The sequence below is a fragment of the Rhizopus delemar genome, genomic scaffold (assembly GCF_000149305.1).
Source record: "Rhizopus delemar RA 99-880 supercont3.9 genomic scaffold, whole genome shotgun sequence".
Taxonomy (NCBI): domain Eukaryota; kingdom Fungi; phylum Mucoromycota; class Mucoromycetes; order Mucorales; family Rhizopodaceae; genus Rhizopus; species Rhizopus delemar.
Window position 1 is genome coordinate 2,219,016 of NW_027137835.1, and position 20,397 is coordinate 2,239,412.

At 34.4% G+C, this 20,397-nt stretch overlaps 9 protein-coding genes across 9 annotated transcripts; 5 read left to right on the plus strand and 4 right to left on the minus strand.

Annotated features, from left to right (window-relative positions):
- Positions 1–464: 464 nt before the first annotated feature.
- RO3G_11924 (uncharacterized protein) lies at positions 465–1,001 on the plus strand (the record flags this gene model as incomplete). Its single annotated transcript, XM_067666508.1, has 2 exons — positions 465–574; positions 623–1,001. The coding sequence occupies 2 exons, from the start codon at positions 465–467 to the stop codon at positions 999–1,001; spliced, it is 489 nt and encodes a 162-aa protein (XP_067522609.1).
- Positions 1,002–1,701: 700 nt separating this feature from the next.
- Positions 1,702–2,283, minus strand: RO3G_11925 (uncharacterized protein; the record flags this gene model as incomplete). The annotated part of the gene is made up of 3 exons (XM_067666509.1): positions 1,702–1,961; positions 2,007–2,044; positions 2,138–2,283. The coding sequence occupies 3 exons, from the start codon at positions 2,281–2,283 to the stop codon at positions 1,702–1,704; spliced, it is 444 nt and encodes a 147-aa protein (XP_067522610.1).
- A 2,048-nt stretch (positions 2,284–4,331) lies between these two features.
- Positions 4,332–5,955, plus strand: RO3G_11926 (uncharacterized protein; the record flags this gene model as incomplete). Its single annotated transcript, XM_067666510.1, has 5 exons — positions 4,332–4,478; positions 4,826–5,085; positions 5,220–5,388; positions 5,449–5,839; positions 5,936–5,955. The coding sequence occupies 5 exons, from the start codon at positions 4,332–4,334 to the stop codon at positions 5,953–5,955; spliced, it is 987 nt and encodes a 328-aa protein (XP_067522611.1).
- A 462-nt stretch (positions 5,956–6,417) lies between these two features.
- Positions 6,418–6,782, plus strand: RO3G_11927 (uncharacterized protein; the record flags this gene model as incomplete). Its single annotated transcript, XM_067666511.1, has 3 exons — positions 6,418–6,519; positions 6,574–6,653; positions 6,719–6,782. The coding sequence occupies 3 exons, from the start codon at positions 6,418–6,420 to the stop codon at positions 6,780–6,782; spliced, it is 246 nt and encodes an 81-aa protein (XP_067522612.1).
- Positions 6,783–7,831: 1,049 nt separating this feature from the next.
- Positions 7,832–7,981, plus strand: RO3G_11928 (uncharacterized protein; the record flags this gene model as incomplete). The annotated part of the gene is made up of 1 exon (XM_067666512.1): positions 7,832–7,981. The coding sequence occupies one exon, from the start codon at positions 7,832–7,834 to the stop codon at positions 7,979–7,981; it is 150 nt and encodes a 49-aa protein (XP_067522613.1).
- Positions 7,982–8,655: 674 nt separating this feature from the next.
- On the plus strand, positions 8,656–12,131 carry RO3G_11929 (uncharacterized protein; the record flags this gene model as incomplete). The annotated part of the gene is made up of 9 exons (XM_067666513.1): positions 8,656–8,661; positions 8,726–9,122; positions 9,185–9,979; positions 10,030–10,209; positions 10,281–10,345; positions 10,407–10,542; positions 10,609–11,630; positions 11,679–11,786; positions 11,844–12,131. The coding sequence occupies 9 exons, from the start codon at positions 8,656–8,658 to the stop codon at positions 12,129–12,131; spliced, it is 2,997 nt and encodes a 998-aa protein (XP_067522614.1).
- Positions 12,132–12,901: 770 nt separating this feature from the next.
- On the minus strand, positions 12,902–13,750 carry RO3G_11930 (uncharacterized protein; the record flags this gene model as incomplete). The annotated part of the gene is made up of 1 exon (XM_067666514.1): positions 12,902–13,750. One exon carries the CDS (start codon positions 13,748–13,750, stop codon positions 12,902–12,904), a length of 849 nt encoding a protein of 282 aa, XP_067522615.1.
- Positions 13,751–16,586: 2,836 nt separating this feature from the next.
- On the minus strand, positions 16,587–17,082 carry RO3G_11931 (uncharacterized protein; the record flags this gene model as incomplete). The annotated part of the gene is made up of 3 exons (XM_067666515.1): positions 16,587–16,734; positions 16,776–16,837; positions 17,065–17,082. 3 exons carry the CDS (start codon positions 17,080–17,082, stop codon positions 16,587–16,589), a joined length of 228 nt encoding a protein of 75 aa, XP_067522616.1.
- A 356-nt stretch (positions 17,083–17,438) lies between these two features.
- Positions 17,439–18,063, minus strand: RO3G_11932 (uncharacterized protein; the record flags this gene model as incomplete). Its single annotated transcript, XM_067666516.1, has 3 exons — positions 17,439–17,818; positions 17,911–17,950; positions 18,037–18,063. 3 exons carry the CDS (start codon positions 18,061–18,063, stop codon positions 17,439–17,441), a joined length of 447 nt encoding a protein of 148 aa, XP_067522617.1.
- Between the last annotated feature and the right edge of the window lie 2,334 nt (positions 18,064–20,397).

A 20,397-nucleotide genomic window follows, 5' to 3' on the forward strand; every position in this document is an offset into this window, starting at 1 on the left:
TGATCTCCGTGATGCTCGTGAAATTATGAAATCCAATTTATTTCTGAGGCGTCTGAAATAAACCATCCCTTTTTCTTCTCCAGCTTCTTTTAAACATTAAGCCTTAAAAGAGATTGTGGATAAATTAATGAATTGCATTAGCTAAACAATTGTATGCCTTTTTTAGGTTTTTTTTTTTTTTTTTTTTTTTTTTTTTAAAAAAAAAAAAAAGGAAAAGAATAGCAAAGAAGGTTCTTATCCCCTGAAGGGGCGAAAACAAGGAGGATATACCATAGCCCTGGTAAAGATCACTTATGTAAGAACAATGTAAAGTAAATAAAAAAGAGTAGGGTCTAGAGGCTCCTTATGCGAACTTGTTTATGAATATTTTATTGAAATTGCACTAAAAACTTTTTTGAAGATATAAAAGAAAAAGTATTATTTTTTTTTTGTTATTTATCTTGTATTCTTTTTTCTTAAAAAAAATGAAGTTTCAGTTTATTGGTCTTGGTTTAGCTACTGCTTTGATTGTTTCTGTTATCGCTGATACATCTGCAGCTCACAGTATTCACGCTATCTCTAGGAACACTGCCTTGTATGTAATGCATATCCTACTTTATTATAGTGTTAACAAATTTATTAGAATTTCGCGACGTGATGGTATGAATGTCCCCAAACGATTTGCTTCTGCTACTCTTCGCCGCCGCACCACAGAAGATCAGGGTAAAGATGAAGAGGAAATTGACGAAAATGAGGAAGAAGCAGACGAAAATGAACCTGAAGAAGAAGAAGAAGAAGCTGATGAGAATGAAGTTGAGGAAGAAGAGGAAGAAGCTGACGAGAATGAGGTTGAGGAAGACGGAAAAGACTGGAATACAGCACGTCGACGTGGTATAGATGGACCACTATCACGTCGTAAGGAAAAAGATGAGGAAGAAGAAGACGAGGAGGAAGAAGATGAGGAAGAGAAAGATGAAGAAGAGAAAGACGAAGAAGAGAAAGACGAAGAAGAGAAAGATTAGTCACCAAGCGACTTTAATTATATTTCATCATTAATTTTTACGATAATTTCTTTTTCTTATAAAAGCGTTGGATGCTTTAGCGTTTTGTATCATTTTAAAAAAAAAGAAAATAAACATAATACTTTTTATTTCTAATGATCATCAAAAAGCGAGTTTAAATATGACTACAAAAATCAGACTGAGCACTTTCAAGAATATACAGTGCTTCTGCCCTCAATTTACCTATTTTTTGAAAAGCCTGGCTGCTTTTTCGAGTTCAAGTTGACCAGAAAAATAAATTTAATTTGGTCAGGTATTTGAAAACAATTTGGCCAGCCTTTTGAAATAGTTTAGCCACTATTTTGAAATAAGTTAACCAACTTTTGGTTAAATTGATTATAAGGGTTCTTTATTTATGCTCAAAGCTTTATAAAGGAAATGCAAATAATATAGTCTGCATATATAACAAAGTCATCGATAACGGTTTATAAACGCCTTTGTTGATAGTATTCACAACAAAACGAGAATGATAAAACTTGCAACTATTATCGCTATATAATGCTTTGTAAAAAGGAGTTTATTTTATATATTTTAACATAGCAATGATAATAGGGGATCAAGGGGATACATGTTAAAAATGATAATAAAAATAAAAATATACATATATATTTTAAAACATAGTAATGTGAGGTTATACCGTCGAAAGAAACAAGTTGTATGTTTAGAAGTGTATTTTGCGTTGTTTTATTTGACCTTCCTTCAAACAGGTTTCGGCTCGTAACCGGTGTATAACAGCCTCATGTTCATGAATCTTGCTTTGCAAACCGTCAATATCCGCTTCCAACAATATAATTTTAGCTCTATTGCTGATTACTGGTGGGTTTGAAGTTAATGGGGTTGGTTCTGGTGAATTTGGTGCTGATGAATTTGGTGCTTGTGGGTGGGAAGGAATATCATATGAGATTGGTTGTCTATTCCAATCTATAGATCCCAATACTCTTGTATTTCTTCTTTTATCAAGCTTACTGTTACCGTACTTCTTAAAGAATCTGCATGCATTTTCTCTTGATGAAAAATGTAGAAAACCATATCTAAAACAGTAAACGACAAAAGCATTAGGATAAACACAGTGAAATTCCATGATTTTGAATACTTACTGTTTATCCTTTAAAATTTTGAAGTGTTCAGAAGGCTCTGAGAGACAAAGACTTCTGAGCCAAGTCTCAATTTTGGCAGCGGTATTGTTAGGGTTAATTTCGCTTAACGTAAATGTAAGATTCCGATTGTTGCAACAAGGCTTCATTTAGTCAGGTTAAAGGCTTTAGGTTTCTTTAAAAGAAGATATTTGCAGGCGACTAAAAAGTCATTGTTGCATCTTCAAGTACAAAAAAGATAATAGATACAAAAAAAGGGACCTGAGGCTTCATTTAATCAATTATACTTAACAAAGAAGAGGGACGCATTTTTTTTATGGGTTACCCTTTTTATTTCTTCTGAAAACGGAAAGTGATTTAAATATATATGTATATATTTTTTTTGCAGGATATTTGATTTATTAATTAGATAAATAGGAGCAAACCCAACGGTCCCGATTAGATTAACTTTAATAGGTCGGAGCTAAATATTTAATACCTTTTGTGAGGATGTCACTTTATGGTCCCTATTAACTTGGACGCTATTAAAATTTCTATACTATATTTTTAAAATTGACATGAGCTCTGACGATGTTTACACAGATATAGCAGAACGATTCAGCAATTTTAAACAGTTCCAAAACGTAACAAATTAATATCTTCTTGCTTTAAAAGGCTTTAATCTTGAATATGACAAAGAAACCCACTATGTCAGGTCACTTTCTGGTCATAAAGTTATCAACCGAGATCGCATCGAGGATCATCTTCATCTCATTGCAGATGACTTCCTGTAATCACCAACCTATGACAAAAAAATTTTTTTGCTGCCGTTTCAGAATGCGCCGAAGCGTATCTATTGGTATTATTAAAGGCATTTAACTTAAGGATTACCGCTTTCTTCAGTGTAAGTACAAGACTACTAACAAAGCTAGATTTTTATCTTACCAGAAAATAGCAGCTGCCACCCACCAGGTAGCTTATGAATACGGATATCACTCTGTGCACTTCAAAATCCATAATTACTCTGCCAACTGAATTGATGAATATTTTCGTATGTCTGAAAATTCAGCGATGTAGTTGAAGTTGTTTTGCAATGTTTATCATAGTAAAATTCAGCTTTATTTAAACTAAAAATGCAATCATCCATCAACTTACTGCATTTTCAATGTATAGAGGGCTCAACTGAATGAATTCTGAAGTGACATATAAACGAGAAAGTTCCTCTGTCCTCTGTGGCAATATTAAAAAATATACTTTCTATACTAATAAGTGCAGAATATTACGTCAAACGCGACTTTTGAAAGCCATCTAAACGGATAATTAGGCTTTACTTAAAAAAGCATCTTTCAGCCTTTTTTCATTCAATTATACCATGAAAGCATTTTTTTAATACTTTTTGTACACAGCCTGTCATGCTTCTGTACTGTGGCGTACTAAAACCTGTGCTTTAGAGACGAAATGGATTGACCAAAGAGTGTAATCCTCAATTTCCCATAAACAATAGTTACGCTCATATTTTTAAAGCCATTTTTTTATTATTATCTCCTTTTCTTTCAAGTGTCTTATATCATTTAAATTCTTTATAATACTTATTCACTCATTTCACATGAGGGGACGTAAGCTTTAGTTTTTTATATTATCAAACTCACAATATCAAAAAAGTACCTTTCTATCAACAAGAAAGTTTACATTTGATTTATTTCAGACTACTGGTGTCTTGTGTTACTATTAGTTGCTTGATCGCCAGTACCTGGTTGGTTAATTCAATATGTCTGATCCGAACAAAAAATATGTTTTATTTGTAGCTGTTAAAAAATTAAAATCACGATATGTATTGTAGCTACATTATAGACATGTTTGTACAACATGTTTCCACATAGGCCACTGTCGGCTGGTATAGATTTGGTAATTGTGTAAGGACATTAACAAATCAAACCTTGCTTAAGACTTGATCAAAGTTGCTGAAAGGATAATATACAAGTCGTAGACTCAAAATAATTTTGATGAGAATAAATGTATGATACAATAAATTCTATCTATAAAAAAATGTCTAATAATAAACGTGTACGCCTTTCTTTCTCAAAAAATTGAGCTTTTGGATCAAAATGCTACTGGCCAGCTTAATGAAATAGAATTAGATGAATGGGCTATGAAGAAATTCAATTTAGATCAACCACTTGCCCAACAGACTGTATCAAACATTCTCAACAATGCTAAAATGTTATATAGTAATAATAATGTTGTCAATAATGGCAAAAGTCTAACAACAACACGCTATCTTCAACTTGATGATGAAGTAGTAAGGTTTGTTGCAGACATGAACAATAACAATCTGCCAGTCAATCGAGACTCAATCCTTCGATATGTAAGACCTATTGCTTGAGTGAAGTATAGAATCCTTGAAAATGAAATTTCATTTTCTTCTAGATGGCTCACCAAACTTTTTAAGCGAATTGGAGTAAAATGCAAGCCAATGCATGGTGAAAGTGCCTCGGTAGACATCTCTTCTGAAAACATTCAAAACGAATTGAGGAAGATAAAAGAACTTCTTGGGCCATATGATCCTGTAGTGGTGTTTATGCTGGTGACCTCTGCCGTTCTTTAGAAATACACCCATAAATAGAAAATACCCTTAAATCAGACGCCCTTAAATAGAACGACTACTGTATAAATAGTAATAAGAGGTTACGAGAGATTAATGTGCTTTTATAGGAGGACACGGTTACGGCTTACTCACAAGCGGTGTCACAGACAATTCAAGCTAACGTACAGCAGTTTAGTAGTCCAATTTCATCTACCAGCTCAAGTATAAAGTCATGTTCTGCAACATCTAGTTCAAGCTCCAGTGTACAAAAGAGAGCTAGATACACTATCCATGATTTCTTAGCCGATAACGAGTCTTATATCATGGCGTTTGGAAAACTAGATAAATATATTGTGAACTATACAGATGTGGTACTGGAATTTAAGAAGTTTCAAAGATACAGCATAGAATACATAAAAAGCGTGAACTACTTTGATCAAAATTATGATATACATCGAATGCTGTTAACATACATACATATACGCGAAATTATAACAAAAAGGTAGTAATAACTCAATATAGGGCATTCTCCAACATTATACTTATTGATAAAACTACAAACCCTAGACTACTTCCAGACATCGTTCCTAAAGAAACATACCGATTGATGACACAAGATTTTATTCAAAATCATATGCTTAGTATCAAGTTTAATGAGAAATTATACAAACGGGTGAAAAATATGCTGGAAGTAAGTTTGTGATAATAGAATTAAGCAAAGAAAAAGTAAACTAAGTTTTGTTTTAACTAGAAATACTTCGCCTATGAAACAAATGATGAATCGGATGAAGATATCAGAGAAAAAAACAATGAATCAAGAATCAAACTGCTAAAGCTGGCTAGAAAAGCGAATAAATATGAGAAGTCAGCTATTGAAGTCATTGTCAGTCTGATTACTTCGTTGACAAACAACAAACTAAATCGAGTGTCAGAGCTACATCTTTCAAGTAGCTACATCCATACCATGATAAGCTCTACCTTTGGGTCTTCAAATGTAATTCCTCATTGTTCAAATCTTTTGCCTCATGAACAAACAGAAACGAAATCAAAGGAACGTCAGGATTATGTTTGTGACAAATATAAAAACCATGAATATGACTACTCCACTTTGTATGGTGAAATTAAGACAAATGAGAATACAAGTAACTTAAACCAAGACCTGTACCGACTAGCTTATTTCACGAAAAATGCAATAGAGATGTACAACTTAGGAATGTGTTTATCATTTTACTTTAAAGATACCTACACAACGTGCTGATCTCAGAAACATATTATTGGAGCTTGATACAATTGTTCAGCTTGCTCATTTGCATGATACTTTATGTAAGTCTATTCAAGATACAATTCTATATAGTCCCACTGCATCATATGAACTGTGAATTCAAAACCAAACACCCTATTCTAGGCTTCGTCATGGTTATACGGCAATTGCCTTTTTTTTTCATAGAAAATGTTCAAAAACGTAAATCCAGATAATGCATTTGAAAATCGATGTAAAACAGGGCATTTACCTGAACCAGCATATGATTATTTTTCATTTGCAGAATTATGTGACCAAAGCAAGGCAGTTACAAACCTTTACTATTCAACATTAATGAACAATTTGATTAAAGAGCACCCCACCAATCAAGAAGCAATTTCTGCTTTAAATATATTCAACAAGAGACGCAACAATGACAGTTTGTTTGGAAAATAATATGACGCGTTTTGGAACGACGAAATGACTAATAATATCAGCAGAAGATTAGAAAAAAGAAGAATGGAAACTGTTTTGCAACTAAATGATGATCCTTGTGCAGAGATAGAAGCAATTTCAAAAAAGGTAAAATAAATTTTCTATATCTTGCGTAATAAAAATGCTGATTATGAAATATAGCATAGAAGAAATGTACCAAATGAGAATCAAGAAGTAGCATTTAAAGAAATTATAAAGGTTACTCAAAATATCAGTAATGAGTAAGTACAATGATAGTAATCCTTAAAACGTATTTGCTAAGAAGTATTTTTTTTTCTTCTGATAGGCTTGAAGAGTGCTGGGCAAAAATTAATAGGGAAGTACCTCTTATGGGAAGAAATGGTTGCTAGTAGAATTGAAGAAGCAGCAAGAAAAGCTACAGCTAAACATTGCCAAAGTTAGATTTGTCACTCATAAAGATACTTTCCACAGTGTCAAAAACTTTTTTTTTATAATCTTCTTTTTTTATATGTTTATTTTATACTTGTATTGAAGTAATATAAATTGTACTCGTAAATAAAAATTATTCTATATGAATGAAATAGAGAGTATAAGTTGATCTATTAGCCTAAATACCACTACTACTGTATTTCCAATTGGTCACTCCTTAAAATAAATTGAGCATGTGTTAGCTATTCATCATAGCTTTTTACATTAATTAACTTAAATATGGATTCTAACATAACCTTTTATTGCGAAGATGGAAGAGGGAACATCTTTGACAATAAGGGTAACGAGGCAACAGCTTATAACGAAGTGCCTTCTTTTCGTCTCAAAAAAATAACTGATCTCAAGAAGCTTGTTAAAAACAATACTTATTCAGAATTACACCAGATTGGGTAGCCTGATGTCGAAATGAGAGAAGCAGCAGTTAAAAAGGAAGGGTTAATGAGTGTAATATATATACTGAAAAAGACCGTTTGTTGTATCTTCATTTCGTTTCCAAAAAGGCATGAAGCATAAACAAGCTGCGGAGGCTGCAAATGTCAACTAACATGCTGCATGAAAATGGATGAAAAAGTACCAACAAAATCCTGAAGAGTATGTAGCTTACAAATTGACGAATCTTGTGCCCTCTCGTCCCCTGAGCCAGCTAGATGATAGATATAAAGATCATTAAGTCAGTTTTTTCGATAAAAACAAAAGGGCGACTACCGAGGACGCTGTCAATAGCTTGACACAAAGCTTCGCAGATATTCAGATCAAAAAGACCAGGGTGTCAGAATTTATAAAAGATGAATGCAATCTTTCCATCAAAGTAATTTCTAAACATCCTACCGCAAGAAATAGCCCTGCTGTGATCGAGAAACGGGCTGTTTGGGTGAAGGAGTGGTTAGAAAAGAGGATGATTTACCTTCAGAATTGCGTGTTTTTAGACGAGTCTGGATTTGATATTAACATGACTCGTGAAAGAGCTTGGTCAACACGTGAAGAGCCTGCTGTTGTAGAAACGCCCTCAGGAAGAGCTACATCTCATACAGTATTGGGAGCTATTTCTTCCGTAGGCGTAGTAAATGTGTCGATGAGAGAATCTGGTAATGTAAAGTGAAGAAAAGTAGTAGCAACCAAGCGCAAGGCACCCGGTGATAAATTATCAATGCCTAATGGAACTACCGGTGCCCATTATATGCATTTCATTACTGATACAATGAATATTATGTACACCTTTCCAGACATGCAAGGATTTCATATTGTTATGGACAATGCTCCTATTCACGTTCCTAGTATAATCAACCCTTTAATGAAAAAGCGCGGTTAAGTTCCAGTTTATCTTCCTCCTTATTCACCAGAACTTAATCCTATTGAGGTCTTCTGGTCTATTGTTAAGTCCAAGGTTAAACGCCATGCATTAAAGGACACGGAAACTTTGACCAGTAGAATAATTGAGTCTTGCGAAGAAGTTTCTCTTCAACATCTTCAAAACTGTATTCAACATTCCGTAGACTTATTTGATAAGTGCTTAAATAAAGAACCTATTTAATCCAGTTTCTTGCTCACTGAATAGAATACGCGATCAATTTACTTTAAGGAGTGACCAATTGAGATTCTAAAAAGTGACTAATTTTTTCTGTAAAGTGACCAATTGACGGCGGAAATACAGTAATCCAATTTTTGCTCTAAAATCATCTTTATGAGTTAAAGCGCCGATACTGCAAAAGCTCCTTTTTTCAGTTTTTAATTCTTTTCTTTTTCCTCCTTTTTGCTTTTCTTTAAAAGAGTAGTATGGAGGTAATGTATAATAGCTTACAGGTGTCAAGAGTTTCACTAAAATTTAAGGCTCGTAAACACATAGGAGCTTGAATCACGCATTAAAGAAGTCCAATCAAAAATTGAACAAAATACCCATTTAAAAAAGAAGGCTATTGAGTTACGTAAAATACTAAAAGATCGTAACGCTCAGCTTCAATGTGACACACAAATAAGGGAATGTCAGCGTTATATTGATTACTTTACTGAAGAATTACGTCGTTTAAGAATCAGAGGAAGTCGCGCTTCTTTCAATAGCTCTTACTTTTCTGATTCTGCTCCTCTTTCAGAAGGCTCTACTATACTACTTCAGCAACCGCTTACATCTTCACCTATTCAGTCTCTTGATTCTCCATCAGTATCAGCTTTGGGAGAAGTAGTATTAGAAGAAGAAAAAAATGAAGAAGAAGAAGAGGATTCTTGCAAAAGATATACAAATTTGGGTAACTACATTTTATCATATCGTTTTTAAGTTTCTTTTTTATATCTTTATAAAAAAAAATAGATCTTTTGGAAGCAGATACACCTATCAATAGAGCCAAGGTGTCCTTGAAACTGCATGAATTAGAATATAAAGTTGATGTGGAAAAGAAAGTCCAAGAAGGCATTCGAAACTTATATCAGCTTTTAGACAAGACAGTATCAACAGCAGACCGCCGCCGAAAAACTGAGCTACATGAGAAGCAACTGGAATGTCAAGAAAAGATGGCCCTGCTGAACAATGCAGTCAAGAAATATAAGGATCTGTATTTGGGTGAAGATGAAGAGGTGATTGAGCCCTTTGAGTCGCGTACTGTCGGGTTACTACCAGGTGCTCGTAAACCAGTAACAGGTAAACTCCAGCTAAAGATCGTTGAAGCGCATGAACTAGCACATGCACCCACTCGACTTTTTCGGGATCCTCAGACAGCGGTAATGGTCAAGATTGATGGCAATATTCAGTTTCGTACGCGACCCTCCAAAAATGATAAGTGGACAGATTCATTTGAGATGTATGTTGATAAGGCAACTGAGGTTGAGTTACTTGTCTATGATCAATCAGGTGATCGTACATTACCTATCGGTCTGCTATGGTTAAAGATTTCAGATATTACCGAAAGTTTGCGTAAGAGGAAGCTAGAAGCTGAGCAAGCTGATCCAAATTGGGTTCCTGCTGAAATCGCACAAAAGCATGATGATACAGAATCAGTAATACAGCAAAAGAATAATATCAGTAAATCAAAGAACGTTTCAGACAGCAATATATTAGCTTGGTTTGATGTGGAGCCTATTGGACGTATACTACTTGAGATAAACTTTGGTAACAAAAAAAAAAAAAGGCTAATAAATATTCATATATTTTTTGTATAGTCCGTGAAAATGTAAAAAGAAGGCCAATGGATAAACTTGGAAGAGCTGGTGCAGTTCGAGAAAGAAAAGGCGAAGTACATGAAATGAATGGTCATCAGTTTGTGGATAGGCGTTTTTATCATATTATGAAATGTGCATTATGTGGAGACTTTATGGCAAAATTGACATACCAATGTGAAGGTAATATGTGTATCTGTTGAATGATAAAGAAGATGAACAAAAGCTAAATTGAACTACAGATTGCGGACTAGCATGTCATAAAAAGTGCTATTCTCATGTGGTGACGCGATGCAAATCAAGATCGACATCTAGATTGGTAAAGAAAAAAAGGCATTTTTTTATTTACATTGGCTTTTTTCTTACGCATAGGCTTTTAGGATCGTGACGAAGATGAATTAAAGCATCATATACCACACAGATTTGAATCTTTAACTATTATTCTTGGTGCTAACTGGTGCTGCCATTGTGGTTTTATGTTACCGCTTGGCTTTAGAGGTGCTCAGAAATGTATAGGTAAGTTGATTGTGCACAAGACAAGAAAGAAGAAGAAAAAGGGCGTACTTATGTAAGATTGATTAGAATGTGGAGTTGTTTGTCATACAAAATGTACATCACTGGTACCTGATTTCTGTGGCATGACAATGGAACAGGCCAATCTCATGCTAAGTGAAGTAAAGGCAGCCAATAATCGCCGTAGAACATTTCATTCAGAGGAACTACACCAATCTGCCTCTGACAATCACCAAAAGCCATTGTTTTCATCCCCATTTTTTAATACCCAAGCATCTCAACAAACGTCCGAAAATATTTCCTTGCAGCCTTCACTGTCTACCCCTGTGATACACAAACTCAACGCTCTTTCAACACGCCCATCTTCATTAGTGTATGATTCTAACTCATTCCAGCATATCAGTCATTTATTTGGTAGCCAAAATACAATTTCTGAAAAGTCAAGCATGCACTTTACAACGCCTGTGCAAGTAAATCGAAAGGTTGGGCTTGATGATTTTAATTTATTAGCTGTATTGGGAAAAGGCAACTTTGGCAAAGTGATGCTTGCAGAGGAAAAGTATACTAGTGAATTATATGCAATCAAGATTCTTAAAAAGAGATTTGTTCTAGATAATGATGAAGTAGAAAGTACGCGTTCAGAGAAGAGGATATTTTTGACAGCCAATGAAGAACGACATCCTTTTCTGGTTAATTTGCATTCTACTTTCCAGACAGAGACGCGCATATATTATGTGATGGAGTATGTCAGTGGTGGTGATCTTATGCTTCATATTCAGCGTGAGCAATTTTCAGAAGCGCGTGCTAAATTTTATGCATGTGAAGTTCTTTTGGCTCTAGAATATTTCCACAAACACGGCATCATCTATCGTGACTTGAAGCTGGACAACATCATGCTTTGTTTAGATGGTCATATTAAACTTGCAGACTATGGTCTTTGTAAAGAGAATATGTGGGGCAACAATACAACTAACACATTTTGTGGAACACCAGAGTTTATGGCACCCGAAATATTGTTAGAAAATCGCTATGGACGAGCAGTAGATTGGTGGGCATTTGGTGTATTGTTATATGAAATGTTACTAGGACAGGTAAATAATTATCTTATTAGGCCTATCTGTTACTTAGATATTTTACAGTCGCCTTTCAAAGGAGAAGATGAAGATGAAATATTCGACGCAGTTCTAGAGGACAATATTTTATATCCTATTAATCTATCTAAAAACTCTGTTGCAATTTGTGAAGCAGTAAAATCTCTACAAAATAATTTATTCTTTCCTCATTCATATTGTTGTATATTTTAGCTATTAGAGCGCAATCCACAGAGAAGACTTGGTGGTGGAAAAGGTGATGCACAAGAAGTTAAAAACCATCTCTTCTTTACTGGAGTCAATTGGGAAGATATGTTGGCTAAACGCGTACCACCACCCTTTTTACCCACCGTGAGTGGTAGAGCAGATACTTCTAATTTCGACGAAGAATTTACTAGAGAAATACCGATTTTAACTCCTGTCAATGCCATGTTAACATCAGAAGAACAACAAAATTTTGCTAACTTCTCTTATGTGGCAAATTGGGCAGTAGAAAAATAATCTTTGGCATCAAGCACTGGTTTTAACTATTCGATTAAAAATAAATCTTTATTTACAATAATAAAAAGAGCATAAATTGAGTGCGCAGTGTCTTTAATATACGTTAATAATTTTTCATTAATCTTCGTATCTCATATTAGAGTTGATATGCCTTCATTTCTTTTTTTTACCTACATACAACTTATGTGCTGCGTAGTATCTTTATATTGATACTTTATAAGGGGATATTCATTTACAACTGTAGAACCATATGGAGTTTATATTATGTACAAACAATGAAGCATATAATTTGCTTTACATCAAATCATAAGATAGATATCACTGGTTAATGAGAATGTAGTGAAGCATTCGTATTTTTATAAAGCAATCTATGATATTTTATTTGTTTTTTCTGTAATCTTTTACACAAAAATTAAGCACACAAAAAATGCATTATGAAGGAATGAAGACTAAGCAGTATTAAAAGCATATACAAAAAAAAAGATTATATATAAAAGCATACTCGTAATTGCTTTCAGTTGAAAGAAAATTGGCAAAGAAAAGGTATATGAAAATGCTATAAAATGCAAAATGCAAAATTAAATAAAAGGCATATAAAATGATGAATATAGAAAAAATAAAGATATAAAAAGGGGATTTTTAAAGAGGGAGAATAATTAAAAAAAGAAAAAACTGGTAAATATAAAAAAATGCAAGGAAAATAATGACTGTATATAAGAAAAAAAGATAGGGGTTTAATGACAGTCTCCCCTTTTCTTCAAGGGAGAGACTTATAACATAGGAGCTGGTGAGGACGAAGAGGATAAGATGATATCAAGACAGGAGTCATAATAGCCACCTTCAACAGAAATGGGAGAACCAGTAGATAATTTGGGTGTCATTTGTTGAGAAACAGGTGAATAATTTAACGTTTGGAAAAAGTCTACAGGGGAAGAGTTCCATTGAGGGGTTTGACATTCGTTGTACTTGGGTAGATCACATAAATCTGTCATACGTCGATTGCTGAGTTGTTGATATTCAAACATCATTTCTTGTTCGTACCTTGGAACGAATGCTTTTGCAGTAATGGCAGGACATGATCGCCTTCTCCATTCATCAGCGCTAATAGCTACAGAAATTCCGGTCTCTTGTTGAATAACAGGAGCAAGTGGATGTAAAGGAACCTTGAACCAGTCCTCGGATCTCTCGCAGGCGGGATAACGTTCCTCTTCTTCTCTTTTTATACAATCCTTTCTGTCAAAGATACATGAGGCTGCAGCGGCTGTGGCAACAGATCGAGCGCTCACGTTGTTAACCAAATGAGAAGGATGGGGAGAATGAGCGGAATGAGACTTTTGTTGAGGAGAAGGGGACATGATCATAGTTGTGGTTTCATTTTGAGTTGATTTACGTCTGAGTAACTTAGCCTTTGCTCTTCTATTTTGAAACCAGATTTGCACACCACGAGGAGTCATATCCAATTGTTGGGCGAGGATGCGACGAACGGTAGCGTTAGGCTTGGGGTTCTCTGAGAAGGATTCTTCAAGTACTTTGAGTTGGGCACGGGAGGTACGTCTTCGATGTTTGATTTCAAACGGGTTGTAAAAAGTAGGACGGAAGTCAAGATTTTCAGTAGGCATGTTGTACCCTAACATATAGTTGCCTTGTCCCATCAACATTTGACTGCTGTTGCGATAATACTCATTGTTCACTATAAATGACTGTTCAAAAGGCTGCATTAACATGTCGGATGCCATTGGGTTTTTTGTTAAAGTATTTTATATATAAAAGTTAAAAAGAAAACTTTATAATGCAAAAAAAAAGAAGGTTGGATATATTTTCTAGTATTTATATATTTTAGAATCAAGAAAAAGCAATCCAAACAATAAAGAGAAGTAAAGCATTAGGGGAAAGGGAGAAGAAAACTTCATTAGAAGAAGGGGGATAGGTCAGAAATGTGTCAAAGACCCTCTAGCTTTCAGGCAGTAAAGATAAAAGTATAAGAATATTAACAAAAAAATTTGTTGAAGGGGAGAATAACACACAGAAAGAGTACAGATAAAGGGGATGGTTTAAATTCCCAAAAAGCAAGGAGGGAAAAGATAAGTCAGAGGACATAAAGAAAGTGATATGTCTACAACTCTTATGAGTTGCCCTAATGTTTCAGGCTAGCAAAAACAAGGGTTAAAAAGTGATCGATATAATATTATTCTAAATCCCCATTGCGTATCATATTAATAGATATAGGAGCTCGGTGTCATAAAACGCGTTCGGTGCTATAAGGGATATATATTAAATATAAAGATTTGTTTTATTTTTAAATATTATAAGCCATAAAGACAACAAACGAAAAGAAAACAAATATCGAAAGCTTAGGAAAAGAGGAGAGTAAAGTATATACTTGTATGCCTTTGCTTTTTTTTGCTTAATTTTTTTGAAAAAAAAAAAAAATGCAGAAAAAATAGTGACAACCCCTTAGAAATCTCGAATCTTAGTTTACAGCTCTTTTCAATATTCAGATAAACATAGTACAATATTATTTGAGTAGATACAAAAACTGCAAGGGGATATAAACTATATGTACTAAGCATTTGGCATAGAATCAGGACTTTTTTTTCACAAGTGTAAATATTAAACATTTTGATTAAATCACTTAAAATGATTAAGTCAACTAGAAATATTCTATTCCTGGGATAAAAAGTTTGAAAAAAGGAGTCATAAGGAGACTATATAAAGAATGGAGGGAGAAAGTTAAAAAAATGATTATGTAACACTTTCTTACTGCTTGTATGTGTAAGACCTGTTTCTTGCTTGATTTCTCCCTCTTTGGCATCTCCTTTCATCATTTTAATTAAATTATAATAATTCCCCTTATAAGAGCGCTTTTTTTTTTTTTTTTTTTTTTTGGTAAATTAAAAAAATATGAAAGCACGAGCGTTTGCATTATACAGCAAAACTTTATTCATGTAAGTAATTCAATTATATATATTTCTCTCATTCAGTTAAGATAAAGTTGCATCAAACCACCTATATTTGATATCAAGCCGTCTACATGTTATTCACTAAAGCAATTCCTATAACATGTCTATATCAAAGGTTAAAATTAATTAATTCTCATTACTATAGGAGTGTGGGTTCGTAATGTGCTTCTGTTGTAAATTCATAAAATTAATGAAAAAGGCGTCCGATGTCAAATTTTAACTTAAAATGGGCATGTTAGGTTCACATAACAAGAGCTATTAAAAAACGCTCAAGTGATGTTCTCAGCTTCATCTATAAGAAAACCTTAATTTATTATATATGTCATTATTAATAAAATTAACAACCTGATTACGACTAAAAAGAAAATTAAAACAAATACGAGAAGTTTTCATATTTTCTAAAACAAGAAGTATTTGCCACTGAAAATCATACTTTTTTAATTTACCGAGGTTTATAAAAGAGGGTCCAAAGATAGGGGGTTCAAAAGTGGAGAGAGAAAAGGGAGGAGAAAATCAATACAATATTTCTTTCTAAACCTATGGTATATCCATCACTTATCACTACGATTACTTTAATTTTACATTGAGTATGCAACTGTAAATTGTTAAAATGGTTTATAAATCAATTCTATTTTAAAAGGAGTGTAGTAGGTCAATGCTCTCTCTAAAAAAATATAATTTTAAATCGTGATATAAAAATATACTGACTATTCATGTGAGAGAAAGTACGCAAAGAGTATTTTATGTATTCTTGTATAGTTATACTAGTTGGAGTAACGTAGTACTAGTTTGCATTTTGTATAAATGACCTTGGTACAGAGATTTGCGTTTGGAAATGTAAAAACTGTGAGGGGGTTGCAACTGCAATCCTTTTGTTAGCCAATAAGTTGCTGATTACTTTTTTTTTTAACTGGAAAAAAAAAAGGGAGGTGGTCTTTTATTTTGCAACTTGTCGCAAAACGTCATATTTTACCACTATCAATCATCCAGTGAATACTTTCGAGTTGCTATCGAGGAGGAAGTGACCTGAGATATAGCCATTGAAACCCTCTTTCGCACTGATACTATTTTTATTAAAAATATATGGAAAGCGGATGAAAAAAGAAAACCTCCCTGAGACAACAAAAGTACAAAATATAATATATAAAGGAGTGGATATAGAAGTGAATATACATTGTGTAGCAGCGGTATTTGTTGGATTTGGAGGATGCGGCGACATCATCAAACGTCTCATCGGACAGGGAGTCTCTTTTGCGACCTTCACGTTGGCGGACTTGATCAGAAGAGAGGTGAGCATACCGATTATCATAGTATTGCAGAACTGCAGCGATATCATCAGCCTGGGTTAGATAAGCCAGAATGTCGGCAAGACGAGATGGAATATGAATGGTTCACAGCTCCAACATACTAGTATCGTGTAAGTCATTATCATAGGACTAACATGAGTACAGCAAAAGATATTTTTACGCTGTAGCAGGTATGAAGCTTCTGTACATTAGCTTGTCCGGAACATGGAATCAAGCGAGAATTGAACTTGGATTGTAACTCCTTTTCGCCCACTGTATGTGCTGATGAATACAGGTGCATCCACGTTCACAAACGAGGCACAATTGATACTTACCATCGAAACAGTACGCCTTCGTCTGGATCATCGAAAAGTGGAGATAGGAACTCATCTACATACCTATAGAAGAGTTCTGCTTTCATGATGTCAGCCTTGAGTACTTGCTTTGGGAGCTTCTTAATCTTAAACAAATAATCAGTACATTGTGATTGATCTCTTCTTCAAAGCTGCAAAATTGAATTACATATGTGCAATGTAGACATAGATCGGATGATTTTGGCAGCAATACTTGATGACTTGCGAGCTAGTACAAGGATGTCGATTTGGAAATCCGCACGTGCTGTCTTTTTTCGCTCGAGATCATATAACAGTCAGTGATATGCACGAATTCTTTTCAAAATGACTTTACCTTGACGATGTCCATCATTGCATCTAACAATTGTTGTTGAATGCAAGTGCAGAAGTGCCAACAGAAAACTGCTCTTGCAGTGTCTTGTGGATGTTCTACAAATTATCTCTACCAAAAATATCTGTCACATCTGGGTGTCAGCAGTCATTTTATACAATAGCCGCTCTATTTAAGGGTGTTCGATTTAAGGGTATTTTCTATTTATGGGTGTGATTCTAAAGAACGGCATAGGTCCCCAGCATAAATACCACTATACCACTACTCTATTTAAGGGTGCAAACCAAATATTTTTACCACTAAATAGAAAAAATTTTTATAAGTGATAGTTTTTTGGAGCACTCTAACAATAAATTTTTTACCTTTGTAAAATAGGATCAAACTGTTTGCTCTTTTGAATTATTTAATTCAGCCAGTCTCATCCGAATTCGGCAATGTAATTTACGATCAAGATCATCCAAAGGAACTTCGTACATGATAATAGTTTCATAGGCTTCTCTCAACCGATTTTTACACTCTACTATATCGACACACTGCTCATCTTGCTTTGTACTATCATTTTCTTCTGTTTCATCTATGTTGCCTTCTGCTGTTTCTTCATTATTAGTAGTGCTTGTTGTATAACATACTATCATCTCGCTTTCATCTGCTTCAAGGTTCAACTGGCTAACATCAGTAACTTTGTTATCAAAGTTCCTGGGGAGATCTGGGAGCATTCCATTTATTGTTTCTGGTTTTACTTTAAGCCATTCATTAGCTAGAAAAACTATAGCCTGAGCTTGATCTATTTTGTAAACATTCGGATTATCCAACTTTTTACTGATATACAGACATAAAGCACAGTCGTACTGCTGGGCTCGGAAGTGTGCCTTAAAGTTGTCAATAATTCCTGTGTATACAAAATATTAATGAGAAAACTGTAAAACAAAAAGACAGTTTATATAGCATTTTATCCAGAAATAATAGGTTACATACATCAAGAGCCTGTAACTTGCTAGTCATGTTTGCTAGTAGAAATATCAATTTAATGTTGTTGAGCGGAATTCTTATTTTATGAACGGACGCATTATCCAAAAGAAGAGCAATTTTTCGATCCTGTCTTCCAAAGGCAACATTTAACTTTTTCACGTATGTTGTCATCCAAGCATTAGTAGAATAATGGTATTCAATCTCATGTTTTTTTTTTCCAATTGCAGTCATGGATAACAAATTAGCTCTTGCTTTAAAACATTTGGGGCTCTTGTGTTGTCCGATAACAATTGGTTGCCCTTTGTAAGTCCCATCCGAGTTACAGAGCAATCCAACTGTCAGACAGGTTTTACTATTTTTAGACCATCAAGCAGCTCGGAACATATGGTTATTCTTAGTGGTTGCTGGTAATATAAGCCTGTTTCATCAAACTTCATGATATTTGCAGGATCACATGGCCCAAGAAGTTCTTCTATCTTCCTCAATTCGTTCTGAATGTTTTCAGAAGTAATGTCTACCGAGACACTTTCATCATGCATTGGCTTGCATTTTACTCCAATTCGCTTAAAAAGTTTGGTGAGCCATTCAGAAGAAAATGAAATTTCATTTTCAAGGATTCTATACTTTACTCAAGCAATAGGTCTTACATATCGAAGGATTAAGTCTCAATTGTCTGGTAGATTGTTATTGTTCATGTCTGCAACAAACCTTACTAATTCATCATCAAGTAGAGGATAGCGTGTTGTTTTTAGACTTTTGCCATTATTGACAACATTATTATTACTATATAACATTTTAGCATTGTTGAGAATGTTTGATACAGTCTGTTGGGCAAGTGGTTGATCTAAATTGAATTTCTTCATAGCCCATTCATCTAATTCTATTTCATTAAGCTGGCCAGTAGCATTTTGATCCAAAAGCTCAATTTTTTGAGAAAGAAAGGCGTACACGTTTATTATTAGACATTTTTTTATAGATAGAATTTATTGTATCATACATTTATTCTCATCAAAATTATTTTGAGTCTACAACTCGTATATTATCCTTCCAGCAATTTTGACCAAGTCTTAAGCAAGTTTTGATTTGTTCTTACACAATTACCAAATCTATACCAACCGACAGTGCTTATGTGGAAACATGTACAAACATGTCTATAATGTCGCTACAATACATATTAAGTGACTTCGTTTTTTAATAGCCACGAAATTCGATTTAAGGGTATTTTCTATTTAAGGGTGGATATTCCAAAAATTTTGGTCACCCTTAAATAGAGCGGCTACTGTACAAGCATAACACTGGATAATGCCTTAGAGAATAGTACGCATATATGAAATTCCTTTTCCTTGCCTGTCTTCATTTGCATAAACAAGTTACTGCTTACAAAATATGTTGAAAGTATTCCTCTATGTTCAGGTCGTTCTAACCGTTCATAGCCACCATTTGAAATATACAAAACGACAAGCTGACGCCAGTATCATCAAGTTGGTATCGATCTTGAGTAGTTAGACATAGGATATTTGGTGTTGTGCGCATCTTAGTCAGTGCCAGTATGATGTCACTAGAATTATGCGTATTTCGTCCCATGGTGTTGTTGTCAGCAGAGCTATCAAGTACACGTTCAGAATCAATAACTTAATAATTGCACTTCCTTCGATATAATTGTATCATTTTCCATGGAACACAAGTCCTCCTTGCCACATACTGTGCTTGATTTGGCCAAGCTTTGTAGTCCCGCAACTTGTACGTAATCTTGTTTCGACGCAAAAAATTAAAGAATATTTATTTATAGAGTCCATTTGAGCCCGAGGTGTTGATCATATCTGTTCGCCCGGACTAGATCGATATGAAGTAAAGTAAAATGAGACTAAAAAAACCTCCTTCGGAATCAAGGGTAAAAAAAGGTCAATAGAATAGCAATTGGAACATGGTAACATTCTTAATGCTTTAAGAGCCAGTTTAGAAGGAGCTGGCCATGTGGAGGTCTGGCACGAGTATCTATATAGTGGTAAAGATGATCTAGTTCAAATATAATTGAACATATGGTTGACCAACGAAGGATCCAAGGGGTATCTGCACGATCTGAACGAGGAATTTTTGTTGGTAGATTTAAAAGAAACAACAAAAAACCTTCAATAGCTCTGAGCATTTGTAGCCGGTTGTGCATGTTGAGACATTGAATTGTATGTGTTTTTGTCAGTGACTGATTCGGATGCAGAGGACATGGCCAATGTCTGCCGCCAGGCAGCCATCCAAGGCGTCATCTTATGCATAGGCTAAATTCTTTTCGAGTCATTGGCAACTAAAGGATTGGATCAAGTGAGACTGTTGGTCGACAGCAAGGAAGAAGTTTTGAATTTTTATGATGTT